This window comes from Strix aluco, chromosome 2 (assembly GCF_031877795.1).
Source record: "Strix aluco isolate bStrAlu1 chromosome 2, bStrAlu1.hap1, whole genome shotgun sequence".
NCBI lineage: Eukaryota > Metazoa > Chordata > Aves > Strigiformes > Strigidae > Strix > Strix aluco.
The window spans coordinates 106,533,684-106,550,542 of NC_133932.1; the positions used below are offsets into that span (position 1 = coordinate 106,533,684).

The following is a 16,859-nucleotide window of genomic DNA, read 5'->3' on the forward strand; positions in this document are numbered from 1 at the left end:
AATATGATTAATATTGCAAACAGAGTGTATATAGGTTGAGATGCTAGTTTTAAAGTTTAAAATATATTTTAAGTTTTGTGTAGATTGCAGTGATCCAGAAAGAACTATGTAAAAAATCTAATTTAAATATTTGATGCCTATGTTATTACTTCAGAACTTGTTTGTATAGGGATTTTTGTGACTGCTCTTGCAAGAAGATTGAGAACAAAATTATATAATGTTCTGTCTGGTAGTACCTTAATATGGTCTATCTTATCCAGACATAGATTGAATCTGGTTTATCTTGATGCTTTTCAAGTATTCTTATGTATAACCATCCTTACCTTCAAATATTCCTATGATATCCTTGTGACTTTGTTAGTCTTAATTTTGTCTTTGTTTTTTCTTTAAAATATCAAATTCAAAAAAATTGAGTTGCTTCATCTCTTTTGTTACATTGTTGTATGTTGGGGTTACCACACTTTATTTGGAACAGTTCCTACTATATTGCTGAGATTAACAGATAAGGCTAATTCAGTGTCAAAACGTGTGTTCTTTGTGTTTTGATGAACTGTTTAACAAGAACACTGCTGATTCACTTTTAAGAACCTTTTAAAAAGAAGAAATAAATCTTCCTAAACACTTGTGGAAGGCCTGATCTGGACAGGGTTATGCAGGTGAAAGCACTAGGCACATTCCATGAAATGGAAACACATCTTGCAGGAGCAAGTTTTTAATCATCCTACATTCACTGTAGGTACAGTAAACACTTGTGTTACTACTTGTGTTACTAAATTAATTCAATTTAGCATAAATTCAAAATTCTGACTTGTGACCTGCATGCTGTGAGAGAGATTAGACCTGCAATGTAGGCATAACTAGGAGGTCTGTCACAAGAACATAGTCCCTGAGCACAGGAGTGCTCAAGCGTGTGAGTCCCCAGGTAGAGGTGGCAGGATCAGATGAGTAAGATTTCTTTCTGTTTATTCTAGGTAATATAGTAGTTGAGGTAATGTTATGAAAGATGTCTAAAGCTGAAGAATTTTTTCAAGCTTGAAAAGTAGCCAAGAAAGGTCATGAAGCAAAATGGGTGTGTAATCTTCCTTCCCATCTTGCTAACTTTTGGAAAGCTCTGTGACCAAGTGTTCCAAGTGCTGTCTTTTATTTTTGTTGTCATTTTTTACTGATTAAAAAAAAATTGGCCCTAAGGAAGTTATTTTGAATTGAATTATAATTCATTTTTACTTATGCCAGCTGTGTTTCTGCTGACCGAGTTATAATTGATGCAGAATTAATGATTGTGTTTCATATTTATTAACGTGATTTACATGTTTCCAATTTAGCAGAACTGGTAACAAAAGGTATGTTATATTGCAATTATGAAATGAATTGCTTGCGGAATACTTCTCTCTTCAAATCTATGTTAAAAATCTGTATTTGTATATTAAACTCTTGGTGATAGTTTAATTACAAAATCTGTGAAACAAAACTGGATTCTGCATTTGAACCAACAAACATTAAAATCTTATGCAGTTGTAATCACTTAGGATTGTAACTAAAAAATGAATGACAAATCTATTTGAATAATTTCCACAAGGTTTTTAAAAATGCTGTTCAACTAGCAATAAAAGTATTTATTATTCATGAAAATTAATTGCTTCCAAAAAAATTGCTGAAAAAAAAATTATGTATTAATGTGTATCTGAGTATCACGAGTACAATATCCTGTTGTGGTGTATCACTAATACAGTTGCTGAAATAGTTTTGTTTGTTTTTTTTTCTTTTCCAAACACACAGAATGATCTAATTGTTTGGAATACAAGCGGGCAGACCTCTCACGGTGAGGTAAGATGGTAGTGCCATTTGTTTGTCTCTTATATGTTTTATATGAGTGGTTCATATAATAAATGAAACATGTAATTGAATATCACAGAAAATATGACTGAGCTCATCAGTAGTGGCCATGTGGTTTATTTGGCCTATGGTTTATTCTTGTCATGTTAAGGATTTACTAGGGTATAAAAGTATACTTTCTGATAAGCTTGTTTCTGAGTTATGTAGTTTAGTATAAAACATTTAATTTTTTACATTTTGTTTGTTCTGCCACATGTTCTTTTTTTGACTCTTCCTTGTTCCACAAGAGCTTCTGTTGATTTCAGTGCAATTTCTTTTTGCACAGTTGTGTCATGTCCTTGACAAGTTTTCAGAGAGGAATCTGATTTTATTGATCCTATCGCTTTCACAGTGTGAATCTCAGCAGCAGATCAAAAGGGAAACTGTAGGGAGAACCTTACGGAGATTTTTCCCTTCATATTTTCTGTGGGAGAAAACTGAGAAATAATTGAGGTTACTTTATAACTAGGGGGAGTATCTTGCAGTCTTTGGTTAGAAACTCATCTTTTCCAGCAAAGGAATAGGATGCAATAAAAAAGGGAGATCATAGGTTTGAGGCTATGTTGTAGTGGAATAGTTGTAGTATACAGTACTGTTAACTTTTGCAGTTTATATAGCCAGTTGTGCTGAGATATTTTGGATGTCACTCTTACTTAGATTCATGTTCTTGAATTACACAGAACAAGGATAAAAGTCCAACAATGTCTCCTACTACAAACACCACAATTCCTTTTGGCCTGAAGCCACGATCAGGTAATGTGGGAAAGAAACTTAACCAATTTGTGTGTACTTTCTCTTTTTTTTTAATCTGTGTTATTAATAAATATCCATTTTTTTCGCTTAAGAAAGCCGTGATGAAACATTTTCTGTTCAACAGTTGAAAATTAGAACATTTTTAGGTTATAGGTTTGAATCAAGATTGAATTTGTAACAAGTATGTATTTGGCACATTATATATGGATCAATTTTCATCCCTTACTAATAAATTAAATGCTTCATAAAATCATATGTATGTATGTTCAAAAAATATGTGTGTATGTATATAAATATACATATTTTATACATGTATACATAGATGTCATCTGTGCTGATACACTAATGGAAATACGATTTTTGCTTAATTGGTACGTAGTAATATAGTTTAGATTTAGTTGAATAATATATGTGAATAACTAGGCTTGTTTGGAAAATGCTTATGCATTGCTCTGAAAATTGCTCATTGCAATGCATCTTTCAGTAATTATGCTTGTGTAAGGATCAAGCATTATAGGAAGATTAGATGTTTACTTCAGCCAGCAGCTGAGTTTAATGTATTTGCAATGCACTAAATCTGCATAACCATCAATCTTTTGACAAGTAGCAGTTTGTTTATTAAAAAATCACAACCCCTGCCAAAAAAACCCTATTGATGTATTTGAGGGCTTCCCTTAAAAATAGGATTAGCTACAGGATTAAACTCAGTTTTTATATTCTCCATGCTGAGGTAGTCAGTATTGTTAAGTCATATCACATCACCTCTAAAGAATAACCGTAGGTTTTTCAGTATGTTTCAGAGTCCTAAGACTAATTCTGGTTTCTTGCATTCACCACAAATGCTTTTAATCAAATGCTGGTAAACCACTACAAGCTCGTACTTTCCATAACAAAGTATCTTGGCAATAATGGCAGCAATTTCACATTTGAATGTTTAAGAAATTGTACCCATAGATTTGTGGGGGGTGTTTTTTAAAAAAGTTTTAAAAACCAGAGAAAATGGTGTTGAACCACTCTTGTTTCATGAAGAGGATATTTTAAATTTCTCATGTAGTTATGATATACAGTTTGACAGATCTGTTCAGCTGCATTTCTTGGTTTGTTGGACTATGAAACTCTGGCTCTATTCCTGATGCTCTAGAGACTGTTATCACTCTATATATTTAAAGTATGGCTTAAATGATGAACAAATGGGTCCTTTCAAGATTTGGAAAATATAAATCATTGAATAATGCCACAGTTCAGTGGCAACATTACGATAACACTGTTAGGAGAAAGATGTGTGAAGGCAAATGGGCCTGTGCTGTGTTGCTGCTTTCAAGGGATGTAGCCTGTGTTCTGGTGAGCTGCTGGTGAAATCCGCAGCCGGGGACTGGAAGTAGTTATGGGAAGGAATGCCAGACAGTGACTCCTTGTTCAAATGTTAGCTTAACGTGCCCTTCCGAATCTTGGTATATCAGTGCACCAAGATGTCCTGTACTTAATGACTGTAATAGGTCGGGGCTAAATAGACCAGTGAATCTTTTTTTTAGAGGATTTCTAGGAAGACTGGGCAGTTCTTCCCTGACTATATTGCACCTGTGTATAACCTCATTAAATACCAAATTCAGTTGGTTATAATCTGTTGATTTTCTGCACTGTACCAATTCAAATTCACGTATTTGAATCGCTTTGTGTATGCTAATACTATAGTGTTCTTTGGTCACAGCTGTGGGTTGCAGAAAACTTGATAATCTGAATTTATTTTCCTTCCCATATTGTACACTACAGAGTTACCAAGCTAGAGCCATTACTGCACAATCTTTCACCTCATCACATTCAGTTTCAGTCGTATTACCTTAAATTTTTACCATGGTAAGACAGGGGAATTTGGCAATAGGAAAACTTCAGGTCCAACTTCAGATAAAAAGGCAGCATATTAGCTATGTAGCACAATGTAACAAAATGAAACCTTGCAAAGGAGTAGTGAAGCTGCATATTGTTTCCTCTCCTGCTCCCACTCTAGAATTACTCTAAAAGTAGTATTAAAGTTTGTTTTGCTAACACAAGAATAATTTACAGATAGTAGTAGTGACCGAAAACACTGGCATGTTTGTGAGTCCTGCATGTTTTTCCCATTAAAGCTGGTTAGGTTGCCATGTCTCTAGTTTCTTCACTGTATTTCCTTCAAAAATTTGTGCAATTTCTGTGTGAGTTTGAACCATCCTGTCACTGTTTGAATTTGTACCTGTTAATTATAGACTACTTTATTGCCCTAGAGCTCAGGTAGTCTAGGGGTCCAGCAATTCTGTGATCCAGGAAAGTTTTTCAGTTCTGTTTGTAGTTTCTTTTAATAGCTTTTTTCATTTAAGTTGTTCATGGCCCTTGGGGGAAACCTTAAAACTCAGTGGAAATTATTTTAGCTATTTAGCTATTTAAGACCATTAGAGCTTCCATTTGAATTGCTTGCTTCTGTAAATCTTTTAAATCTAAGTGCAATATTAAAAGAACATTAAAGTATTCTAACTAAAATGTGTATGTCATGCTCTGTGGAAAAAATGGTGGCAAACTTACAATGAAAATATATGCAACCATACTTTTCTGAAATTTGAGAGTTTATTTGCAATGTGTTTATTTTCATCTACTTCAAAGGAATGTTGCTTTCTATTTGACTCACACCCCCCCCACCCACCGCCCATCGTTTCATGGTGATTTATGTCTCTTGGAAAGGTGAAAGTAAACTGTTCTAGACTTCTGGTAAGGATTCCAGTTTTGTGAAGTACACACACAAATGGAAGTGCTTCCAGAGGATAAACCACAGTGACTTAAACTTCTGTGTTAGTACATACTGATATGTGTTCAGGACTGAAGGTCCTTTTATTCTTTCATTTTAAAACTAGGCAAAACACTGGGAAAATTTATATCTGATGGCTGACATCGTACCCAAAGAAAATGTTTTAATGTTTTGAAATGTAATTAATGCATTTTGACTTCTTGACAGATTCTTTGCAAGGGTCAGGTGTTTACATAGAAAGTAAAAAGAGAGGGGATTTTTTAATTTTTCAGAATATTTCCTCCTGTATTTTAAATACTTATAGAGTACGGGCTTCTCAAATTCACATTGATTTTGAAAACCTTGAAAAATTACTATTGAAAAGAACCAGTAATAACAAGTTTTCTTAGTACCATAGTTTTGCTCTTGGGAAGTGCTTTTGCTCTCTGAAAAGGAATCACTCAAAATACTTAATAAATTTAAACTCTTTGTGTTTGATTCATGAGTTGATTAAAACATTAAGAGGTGTGCTAATTGCCGAAACTGAGTGTTGCAAAGTTCTTGCCACGGTATCTTTACTATGCAACACCTTGAAGCCTGAACATCTACTAATACATCTTGCAGTACTCAAGAATTTTTTTTGCTTTTGCTATGTGCCATTTTGAGGTCACTGTGTTTCATAGTTTCTGCTGAACAAGGTGACAGCAACACAAACAAACAAAAAATTTGTAACTTCAGAGGCTAAAAGAAGCACTGACAAAATCACAGATTAGTTTGTATCGCAAAGTGAAAAGTTGTTCCCTTGCAACTGTTTACTTAGATACTTGTGAATCTAGTGTCTTTATTTTTGATAACCTGTAGAAGATTTGTAGCACAACATTAGTATTTGTGGGCATGCTTGTGTCACTGTCTTTCAAGTTTGTTGGAACACATAATGATCATTAGAACTTGGCAGTATTTTTCCCTCTTTTGAGTGTATGTTACTGTTTTTCTAATCTCTGGATATTTGTTCCTTCCATTTGTTTTGTTCCCTAATAGCATTATCTGTGTACTTTGGACAATAATGAGAATCTTAATTCCCAGCACAATTAAAGACTGTTTACTATTTGCCATAAGTCTGTATTCTGTTACCCAGTGTTGACTCTGCTCAGGAGTTTAAGTTGTGCTGACTCTGCTCAGGAGTTTAAGTTGTGCTGACTCTCAGATTCAGCTGATCTGGTGTCCCAATAGCCAAAAAGCAGTGAACTGGCTTTGGAAAAAGGCATGGCTAAAGAGAGAGAGAGCTCTTGAACAGTTGAGTGTGAAGCAGTTGTTTAAGGTGAAGTTTTATACAATGCTGTCTGAATTATCATCATGTTAATACAGATTCTAGAATTGTGGGAAGGAGAAAGTATGTGATTAAGTTCCTTATGATTATTAATTTGGAATGGTATAAAATAGGGACTTTCTGTGCTTACTGAAACTTTACTTTGGACTTTCTTCTAATATTAAATGGTTTTAGCTGCTTTTTGATCTACACAGTAATCTTAAATCGATTTAGGGGTATGGTTTAGCATTTAGAGTAGAGATAGTTTATAATCTCCGGTTTAGTTTGAGGAGCATGAATATTGCTTGTGTGTGGGATTCAGTAGATAAAACATGGAAATATATGTAGGAAACCAAGAAATGAGTGAGTTCATAATATTGTGGCAGAAGTGCTAAGGAACATTGTGATCAGATACAGGAAAAGCTCATTAAAGAGTGATATTGTTGTGAAGGACAGAGAATGAGAGATTTAAATTCTCAGAAAATAGGAAAACAGTGGTAAGCTTTGAAAGGGTGGATGATGTGCTGAAGATAAGCAGGGATGAGGTATTTTAAGGATGTCAGTGTCCAGCTCTGAAACACTGTAAAATGGAAGTTTGAAGGAAGCTTGAGCAGAAATCCTTGCCACAATCAAGACAGGAGACAGAAGTGCAGAGTAGATGTGGTGGAGAAGGAATAAAAATGCCCGCTGAAGGATTTGAGGAACAAATAAGAGGTGTTGTCAGGACTAGATGAAGGAGAGAAGGCAGAATGGATGGAGAATAGGGACTGTATTGCTGTGCAAGTTTAGCTCCATAATGAGTTGATGGGTTGTCGTGAACTGTGGGCATGACGTGCTTCTTACAGTCATCTGGTGAATAGTCTTAAGACTCTGTTGCAGCTTCTGTGGAAATGTGCAATTTTGCATACTTTATGGTGTCCAATTGGATCATTACCAAATTTGTTTGTTACAAGACTGTCAACAGTGTGGGTTTGCCAAGGCTTGTGGTGCAAACTCAGGATCACCACTTGGAGGTACTGCATGTCTGTTCTTGTCCCTGGAAAGTCTATAGAAGGTGCAGAGGACCAGAACTTTCCTAGGGTGGTGGGCCCACTGTAGGTTTGCACTTATTGCTGGGGGAGTCAGCAAGAAATAGAAGTAGTACTGCATGTACTATTAAGTGTATTAAAACAAAGGGAAAACACCTGTAGTACATGTATTTACAGAACATATTTCAACAGAATGAGAATCCAAAGGATAATATAGTTGCTACTTGTCAAAATCAGCTAGGAAGTTGTAATGTAGTAATATTTTCATACAGATGTGTAAATTTTCTTTGTCTTTGGGGGAGGAAGTGTTCTTATTACATAGTTACAGAAAATTACCAAAATTCATATTCTCTGAACTTTTCATTGCTCAAACTTCACAGCTGGTATATTTACCCTCTGATTCACAGGTTGAAGGTTTTTATCAGGCTATAATGTAAAATCTATGGGTACTTTTTCTTAAAACTTGGTTTTAAATAAGTTGTGTGAAGTGCTACGGTTAACAATGATCTTGCTAAGCTTGACAGCCTTAACTGCACATATAATGTATGATTTGAAGTACTAACATATAACTTTTCGTTCTTTTTATTCTGCACCATCTTTCATTCTTTTCTCAAAAATTACGCATTTTATATTAATCACCTTTGAATTACATCTTCGTCATTGCCATACGATCCTAATGCCATATATGAAATGCTGTGCCCCCTTTTATTCCCCCTCCGGTCCTTATACCACCACTGTTGGACTGGCTATCACTCCCCTCCAGCAGACCCATCCCTCAGTCTTCCTCCTATCTCCTTCAACACACTTACACAGGCACAAACATGGGACAACTTTAGCTACAGTATCCCATCTGAAGGAGACAGTGACAATGGTAGGTGTATACAATTTACTTAATTTTGTGTTTTCAGAAACCTGAATATATGGCAAATGCCCCATGTGGCTAAAGATGAAAGACATTACTCTTGGGGGGTGTTTATAAGACTAAACACCTCAGATCATGCACATCAATTTACTGTAGAATATGTAATATCAATAGTAAATGAGTGTCACTGTTTTCAAGTCTGGCAAAATAACTTCTCCCATGATATCCACTCCAAGAACTATTTCCAATATAGATTTATTTACTTACTTTACTTTCAAGGGTTTACAGAAGTTGCACTCAAACAGCAATTAATTTTGCTACTGTCTTTTCTGCATTTCTTTCTTTATTTATTTTGGATAGATACTGACTGTTAATGAAAATATCCTGCTTCCATCTACAGTTATTGATGCAGGTGCATAACTAGCTTAATTAGAAGAGGAACCCATGAAGAAGCAAAGCTGAAACAATCAGCTAAGCAAAAACAGTGATTTCTGTCCAACAGAAACTGTTAGTAAGCTGTCAAACTTTATTGTGCATAATGAAGGCCAGGTACCTTAGTTGACTTTGTTACTGCTGCTTTTGACAGGGTGTTATTGTCATAGTACATTGAGTTATGGCACTAATATGCAAAGTTGGCCACGTTTGGGCTATCAGGGTCTTATACTGCATTAATAGTTAAATGTCAGATGGAAGAAACAGAACCTGGACAATTAAAATGTTTGCAAATATTTGATAAGCAGTTGTATTTTTTAAAAGTAGGACTGTTGTTCTTCCAGTTGTCCTAAATTATAAGGATGGTTAGGTATTATAAGGCAATGAAACTGTGAAAAGCATCAGATTGAAATCAGGATCACAAATATTGAATGATAAATGCCAACATTTAGTTTAGAATGCCTACATTCTTCATTCAGTTCATTACTTGATAATATTGCCACTGTGTTCTTGATTATAAAGCTAAAAGACAGCATATGTAAGGAAATGAATATGGAATATAAGAATTGTGATAATGGTAAGTTGAAAAACTGAATTTAGTTCATGATGGTATGAAGCTAACTTGACATTTCGCTGATGAATGTTCTAACAGAGATAGCTAGAAGTACTTCTGTCAGTGCAAAATTTGATCTATGTTAATGTAGATTTGTTACTGTCTTACTCTTCTAAATGAAATGAGTAGTACAGACTTAAGCCATTCAAACCTTAAGTCAAATGCAAATGTTAGTGTTTATTACCTTAGGCTCTTACAACAGCAAACTGCTTTTACACCTGGGTTTTGGGGTTTTTTTTAATCAGGACTGTTGCCTTTCTGTTTAGAGTTTATCTGAGGCTAAGTTTGTTATCTAAGTGTATCTTCCTATGGTAGGAGGTAAAATGGACCAGAGACCATTCTCTGGCATTGAAGTTAGTTGGCACAGCATGTTTCAAATCCATACCTAAGCACTCTTATTTTCCAAAACAGGATGGCTGCATTTAAGCTGCCTTTGGGGAATGTCTGTTGCCTGTGCTATTCCTTGAGCTATACCCAGACATTGTGTAGAAGAGAGGTGGGTTTGCACCAGCCAAAACTGTAGCAGGAAGCACAACCTTAACAGTATTGATGTGTGCAGGCCAGTGCCAAGGATCCATGCACACAGCCCTGTGTATCTTGCTAGTATAGGTGTAGCCTTTGGTATAGAAATAATGTGCCTCAGTGTGGCATCTTAATGCTTCATGTCATCTTTAATGTAACTATCTGTCAACAGCTCTGTAATAGAGGAGGCTAAGTCCAGAGTTTCCTGGAGGTTATAGAGGTGGGAACAGACATGTCTCCCAAGACCTATGTCCATACCATTGTGGAGACTTTGGTTTAGCAACGTCTCTGTATAACTTCACTGTTACTTAAATTTGGACTGAATAAATTGATCAAAGAGAAATCTAACTTTAAACGTCTAGCCTGACTTAATCTCTGCCTGTCATTAGTCCAACCTTCTTTTTGTCTGTTATTTTTAGAGTCAGGTTAAATCATTTTGTTGTTTAGTTGAAGGATAATAAGTACTCAGGACACTAAATTCCTTGATGTGTTATAAATAGTGCACCTATGTGCATTGTAACTCAGTACAAAAATAAAAAATTTCATAAGCAAGTTTGTCCTTGACTGTGGTATGTCAAATACATAGCGTGTTATTAACTATTACCCATTTAACTTGCTGAGACTTGTACAAAATAATTTTCTAAAAAATTATTGCCACGGGCATTACATAATAACCTTGGTTGACCGTGGATTCAGAAAGCAGAAACTTGCTCTTGGAAAGAGTTAAAAATAGACCTTCAGGTGTGTGTGAGATACGGGCTCCTCTTGCTGGAAAACATGCGTAATGCAGGGAAGCAAGCGATACTCAGGACTGCCAAAACTTCCTGTATTAGAGCATTTTTCTTTAAATTCAGTATATAACTGAAACTTCTATAACTAATGCTTCTGAGTGTGTGTGGGTGATTGGTTTTGTTTGGTTTTTAATCAATTAAACCTATTTTATTTTATTTAGAAACTTTTATTTGTAGTTTCCCACTGCCTTGAGATTAGCCTGCCATTTTCCTTGTGATGGAATGTATGTCTTATTCCTGAATAGAATTGAATGAGTAATGTTGATATTTACTTTTCTTTAACAGATATTTGTAGTTTGAAATCGGAAGGAAGTAGATCTTGGGATGTTCATATTGACCTAGCAAAGGCCTAAACAAAGATAGCTGTGGCCAAATGGAATCAAGTCCATGATCATACTCTGCCACTTGCAGAATTGAACATAAATACGAACTAATGCTTTTGTAGAGAATATTTTGAGAAGTTGCTGCTGCTAATAAAGTTGCAGTGGCATCTAACACCACTTAAATATGGTATTACTCTTCAGGCATAGTTTTATCTGGGTATTTCATCTGTGAGAGGCAGCAAATTCAGTTATTAGAGTTTTACAATGGACTATTTCTAAAATGAAAATCTTAAAAATTGCAACTACAGTTTTTAATAAATGTGATAAGAGGTTTTTATTTCACCTCTTAAAAATTTAGGAGCAGTCTCCAATAAATTGTTCCAGAGTTACTAATGCAGAAATTTTGATTCAGTAAAATTCTGGAGTTTAATAGAAGTCTTGGGTAAGAATTTCTACACTTTGAAAACTTGGGAGTTGTGTTGTAGCCATCCTAAACCATATGCTTTCTTAAATAACATTTTAGAAATTTCTAATTGTTTAATTTTTACCATATATAAGTGCTTTCATCAGAAATTTACCAATGTATTAATTAGTACAGTCTAAAATTATTTAAATTGATAGGTAATGCTTCTGAAATGGCTTAGTTAAATCAGGTATATGGATTGTTATACTTCATAACAACAGTAGTTACAGCTGTTAACAGCCTTTGTATGTTTGAATATGTGCATATATAGAAGTCACAGTTATACGTATGCCTCTCTACACTATGTTAAGAAGCACATATCTGCTGATACGCTGTGCTTTGGAAATACGGTTCTATTCCCAGCTTGCCTTCTACAAAGGCAAAAATTAAAGTCAGTGCAACTCTGGACCTATTGTATCTGAAGGCATGGCTCTGCTACTCTCCTGTTATGTGTGGGAGGTCGGCATAATGAATGTTTTTATGATGTGTGCAGCTGTGTGTAGATCCTTCTGAATGGTGACACTGGTAGAGCTATGTAGTCCACCTGGAGAAGGGAATTAAGCTGCAGTCTGTATCTGTAGTTCTCAGTTCTGCACATTCTCTACAGGACACTCTCCCACTCTGCCAGTGGGATTTCTGCTGACATTAAAAAGGCTAGAATTTACTAACATAAAACTGTAATATTTAGGTGTTCTGTTAAAAAGGAGTTTTGTTTAACAAATAGGCTTTAATGTGGCATTTCCTGAAATTACTGATTAACAGCAGTGTAGCAAATTTCAGTTGCCTGTGAAAAGTTAAAACTATGACTGTGTGAGTCAAGTAGTGGAAGGAAGCAAGTCTGGTAACTGGCCATAGTTTTTTATATCTTGTTGCCTCAGATAAGTAGCCTAAGCATATGTAAGGAGTTTGTTGCCTTAAGCTCCTTTCTTAGTAAATAAGGGAAAGAACTATTGCCTGTTGCTGAACTGCGATAGGTGGTGTCTGCCTGCCCCTTTGGCTAGAGAAGTAGCTTAGATTATTAATTTTGTTACATAACCAACCTGTGTACAGTTAGATGAGATTCCTGCTTACTAGACTTGTCTGTGATTTTGAAGTATTTCTCATGCAGAAATTTTGTCTTGTTTATCTAAGTCCTAGATGTCAGAGGGTACAATTTTCTGTGTTGACCCTGAACTGATTTGGGGGTTTCATTAACAGTTTACTTTTGGTCAGAATGTAGATGAAATTTCCTTCTACCAAGGGTTCAATGTTTTGTTTTTTTAGATATTTTGAGGACTGATCTGTAAAATTCAGCCTATTACCCAAATTGTAGCCTAGATCAAGTGACTGTCATGACACAATTTTTAATGCCATGTCAGAATTACTGTGGTTACACCCATATGTACCTTTCTTACACACAAGAGTAATTCATATTTTTTTACTCCTCTAGTAGGTGAGTAGGTGCTATTGGCAAGTCATACACTTCCAATTTTCTCATGTGCCTTTTAGGAAACAAAAGGCTTCTCTCTTCTATCCTGTTACTTATTGACCCAGAAATTATCCTCTCTTTCTTTAATGGCTTTAAATTAACAAAACTGAGACTTGAGCAGTAGCTGTATGTGAAAACATCGGTTTCTAGGCTTTGTACATTCCACCGCATTAATTTGTGCTTAGGGTTTCATGTTGCGTTCAGGAGAGAGGTGGGAAAGTAATAATACCAATAATACAAAAAGTATCATTTTCCACAAAAATCAAGTTGGCCTATAATTTGAGTGCAAACAGGTGACGGTTGCATTTAGTGAAACAAAGTGGCAAACAAAGTAGCAAACAGGTGACAGTTGCATTTTAAGCATACTGTTCTTCCTAACCATTTAAAACAGTCATTGATCGCACAAAAAAAAAAAAAAAAAGAAGTGTAGAGTTGCATATGTGCAGAGATTTCATGTAATTATTTCAGTGAATCATATGTGGGCAGACTGATACAGTTGACAGGATTGGTGGGAGGGAGTACTGCGGAGAGTTTGTGCAGTGCTACGTTTGCAATACAACTTCTTAATGTAGGCAGACTTACTGAATGGCTAAGTCTGCCTGCATCAGTCTTTGGTGGGTGGATTTTTTTTTTTTAGTATAACCTTATCTAGTAAGCAGTTTGTCCTGTGTAGGAAGATGCTTGTCACAGCTTGTTACACAATTCAGCATCTTTCAAGTAGAACCCTCTCCTAGAAGAATAAGAGGTGTTTCCTGCCATATTAGATAACAGTTTTGTAGAGATCAGAATCTCTAAGGGACAGTGCTGGTGTTTAATCATTTGACAAAACTTGCCTGTTGAGATTAGGATTTGGTTGAAAAATTAGCCACTCCAGTGATGGCGCAGGATGCTGTTCAGGGTCATATACAAAAAATATACATTGATGATTGTAATCCAATCCAGATTTTTCTGTCCTTCTGAGGACAGAGAAATTTTCCTACAGATTTTGCTGAAGGCAGTGCCTAAGGATTTTGCTTCATTTAGAAATTAATAAATCAAGGTGTGTCTTTTTAATCTGAAATCTGTCTTTTTTTAAAATCATAGTATTCTTAAGACCACAAAGAAATTTGGAATCAATAGACCCACAATTTACAATTCGGAGGAAAATGGAGCAGATGAGAGAAGAGAGAGAGCTTGTGGAACAGCTACGTGAGGTATGTGAGTGTTCGTAGAATTAATTTGTGCTAATGGATTGTATTTTGTCATTTTTCTTTGGGAAAGTTGTCTAAGTAGGATAATATTAAAAAGGTTAAACGAGGCAATATTACTTCTGCAAATCACGTTGATGAGGCTATTCCTGAAGTGCTTTATCACGGTCAGATGTCTGTACTTCAGGAAAGGTTTTGTAAAAATTGAAATAATAATGGGGGTTGCCTGAATGACATGCAGTAAAACAGCATGCCTTGCACTAGTGGAATTAACAATTTATTTAATTTCATCAAGAAGGATGAAGTGATCACTTAAGAGATAGTCTAGAAACTATTTCCTAACAGCTGGAGAACTCTTCTGTCTAGCAAGTAAAAGGCATAATGTTAAAGCTGAAGTTATAAACTGTTTTTTAAAGCAGATAGCTAATGCTTGACACAGCTTTCTTAGAAATAAAATGAATATTTCATCACTTGAAGATCTGAATATACAAGATGGTTTCCTGATGTATTGTCTTGAATACAGAAGCTAGAGCCTGATGCAAAAATTGCTGTGTGTAGTTGCATAGGGTCTGTATTACACAGCTAATACCTAGGTAGCACTGTTTGTGTGGCACCTATTTGTAGCCAAAAAAAAAAAAGGCAACCTTTGGTGCAAGGTATGTTGTGAGCTTGAACCTGTCAAGGTTTCCAGTTGTCATGTTACAGACAGAAGAAATGGTATCATTTCACTCCTAAACGCAGTGCGAATCCTGAAACTGTGATAGGTGACTTTGATATCGCAGCCGTATTACAAGATCATTTGTTTTTATGTCATTAGCTTAATGGAATGACTAATTCCAAAAGCATTTATTTTAAATAACATGTCTTGCATTATTTAATTTTAAAGCAAGAGAGTTCACTTTTTACTCCTTATCAAATAGTCTTTAAAAGGCGGGTTGTTTAATGTAGAACTATGAGGACTTTTAGATCTTCGTTCTCTTACCTCAGGCCCTCACCTGTTTTAAGTCTGGATTCATCTTCCTTTGTCTTGCTGAATTTTTGAACAGAACAGATCTTGTTGAAGATTCAGCATAGTTGATTGAATGTAGTATATTGCCAGTTCTAAACTTGGATGATGCCAAAAGGATGAGATGCAGGAATTAGATGAGACAGACTTACTGGTAATGGAGAAGGAAATGGAAGTAGCAGTAATAAACTGGACTAGGATGTAGTTCTTGTGAACATAGTCTAGACAGCAGCATCAGTGCAGCTTTTTACATTTCTTTTAAGAGTTACCACAAGTATGCAGCAAGTCCTCAAGTAATTGTTCCTAAAAATAATATCAAGGTTCCTGCTTTGTGCATTGGTTCAGGTAATCCTCACAGTGAAAAGCAGAACAAGGATATTCATCATATCAGTCATGATCATGGAGACTTAATAAGGATCTCTCTATGCTGTATTAGTATTAGATATTACTGGTAATACTGGTTTAATGTGTTGTTAACCTTCAGCAGTATGCACTATTGTTCTTTGCACTTACCCTGAAGCATTGTGTCCCAAAACAAAAGTTCTGTTGTCTCTTGTGAGAAGTTTGATTACAAGTCAAGGAGTGGTGACAGAAACTAGAAGGTTGGCCCTGTTTGGAAGCACATAGTGAGATTTTTCAAATTAATAAAGTTTATTCTGGTATACTGGGTCCTTTAGTGAGAGAAGTAACCTCCAGACCATCTCATTATGTACTGTACAAGAAAATAACCCAGAGCATCTAAGTCATTAAGTTTATACTTATTGAATAAACATATCTAATAGTATATTTTGCTTTTGAATTGTTTCATGGTATGTTAGAATTTAGTGAGATTCCACAGAACCTGCAGCCTAAACCAAGTTGGGCACTAAACAAGAAAGAACAACTATTACATTACTCAGATTCCTTATTTAGAAATCTAAATGCACAGTTACCTTTAGCTCAACCGCTTCACCTGAGCTGCATATTGTGAGAACACTGGTGTTTCTTCCATACGTTCTTCCCTTTTCTTTAAAATGGTGTGCTTTTACAGAAATTGTTCCATTTCATAAAACTTTTTGCTTAAGAGACATACTTATTTCTCTGCTTTGATTTTGTATATGTCCGTGGTCACTTCAGACAGGTGTCATCTCAAGAGTGATTTGCCACTTACACTTGAGCAACAGAGTCTAGCAAGAAATACTGGTTGATTTTTGTCACTCAAAAGGGTAAACATTCAATAGTTTTGACAGGCTAAGTGGAACAAACTGTCTACTTCTGCAGTGTGGATGATTTTTGAAAAAGAGAGCAGTTCTTCAGTGGTGACTAAGATCCACTTCTTGAAACCTTCAATTTTAATTAAATCTAGTCTCAAACTGTGAACTCCAACAGGAAATAGCATTGAACTAGTGTTGTAGGTGAGCTATGCTCATAAAAAAAAATGCACCCTGATCTATACTGAATTTGCCTCCCAACAGGCAAATCAGCATTTTAAGAGAAGGATT

General features: G+C 35.5%; 1 protein-coding gene across 8 annotated transcripts in view; it reads left to right on the forward strand.

Moving 5' to 3' along the window:
* Positions 1 to 16,859, forward strand: part of LRCH1 (leucine rich repeats and calponin homology domain containing 1) — a 135,473-nt gene that overhangs the window by 95,153 nt on the left and 23,461 nt on the right. For 6 of the 8 annotated variants that reach the window (XR_012622055.1, XR_012622056.1, XR_012622060.1 and 3 more), the window contains 4 exons: positions 1,777 to 1,824; positions 2,553 to 2,625; positions 8,478 to 8,582; positions 14,269 to 14,378. Coding sequence is in view for 3 of the 8 variants with exons in the window: in XM_074815671.1 (XP_074671772.1) it covers positions 1,777 to 1,824; positions 2,553 to 2,625; positions 8,478 to 8,582; positions 14,269 to 14,378 (336 nt within the window). In the remaining 5 variants the exon portion in view is untranslated. The remainder of the gene's footprint in view (positions 1 to 1,776; positions 1,825 to 2,552; positions 2,626 to 8,477; positions 8,583 to 14,268; positions 14,379 to 16,859) is intronic. The other 2 variants (XR_012622058.1, XM_074815672.1) reach the window with 1 other exon arrangement.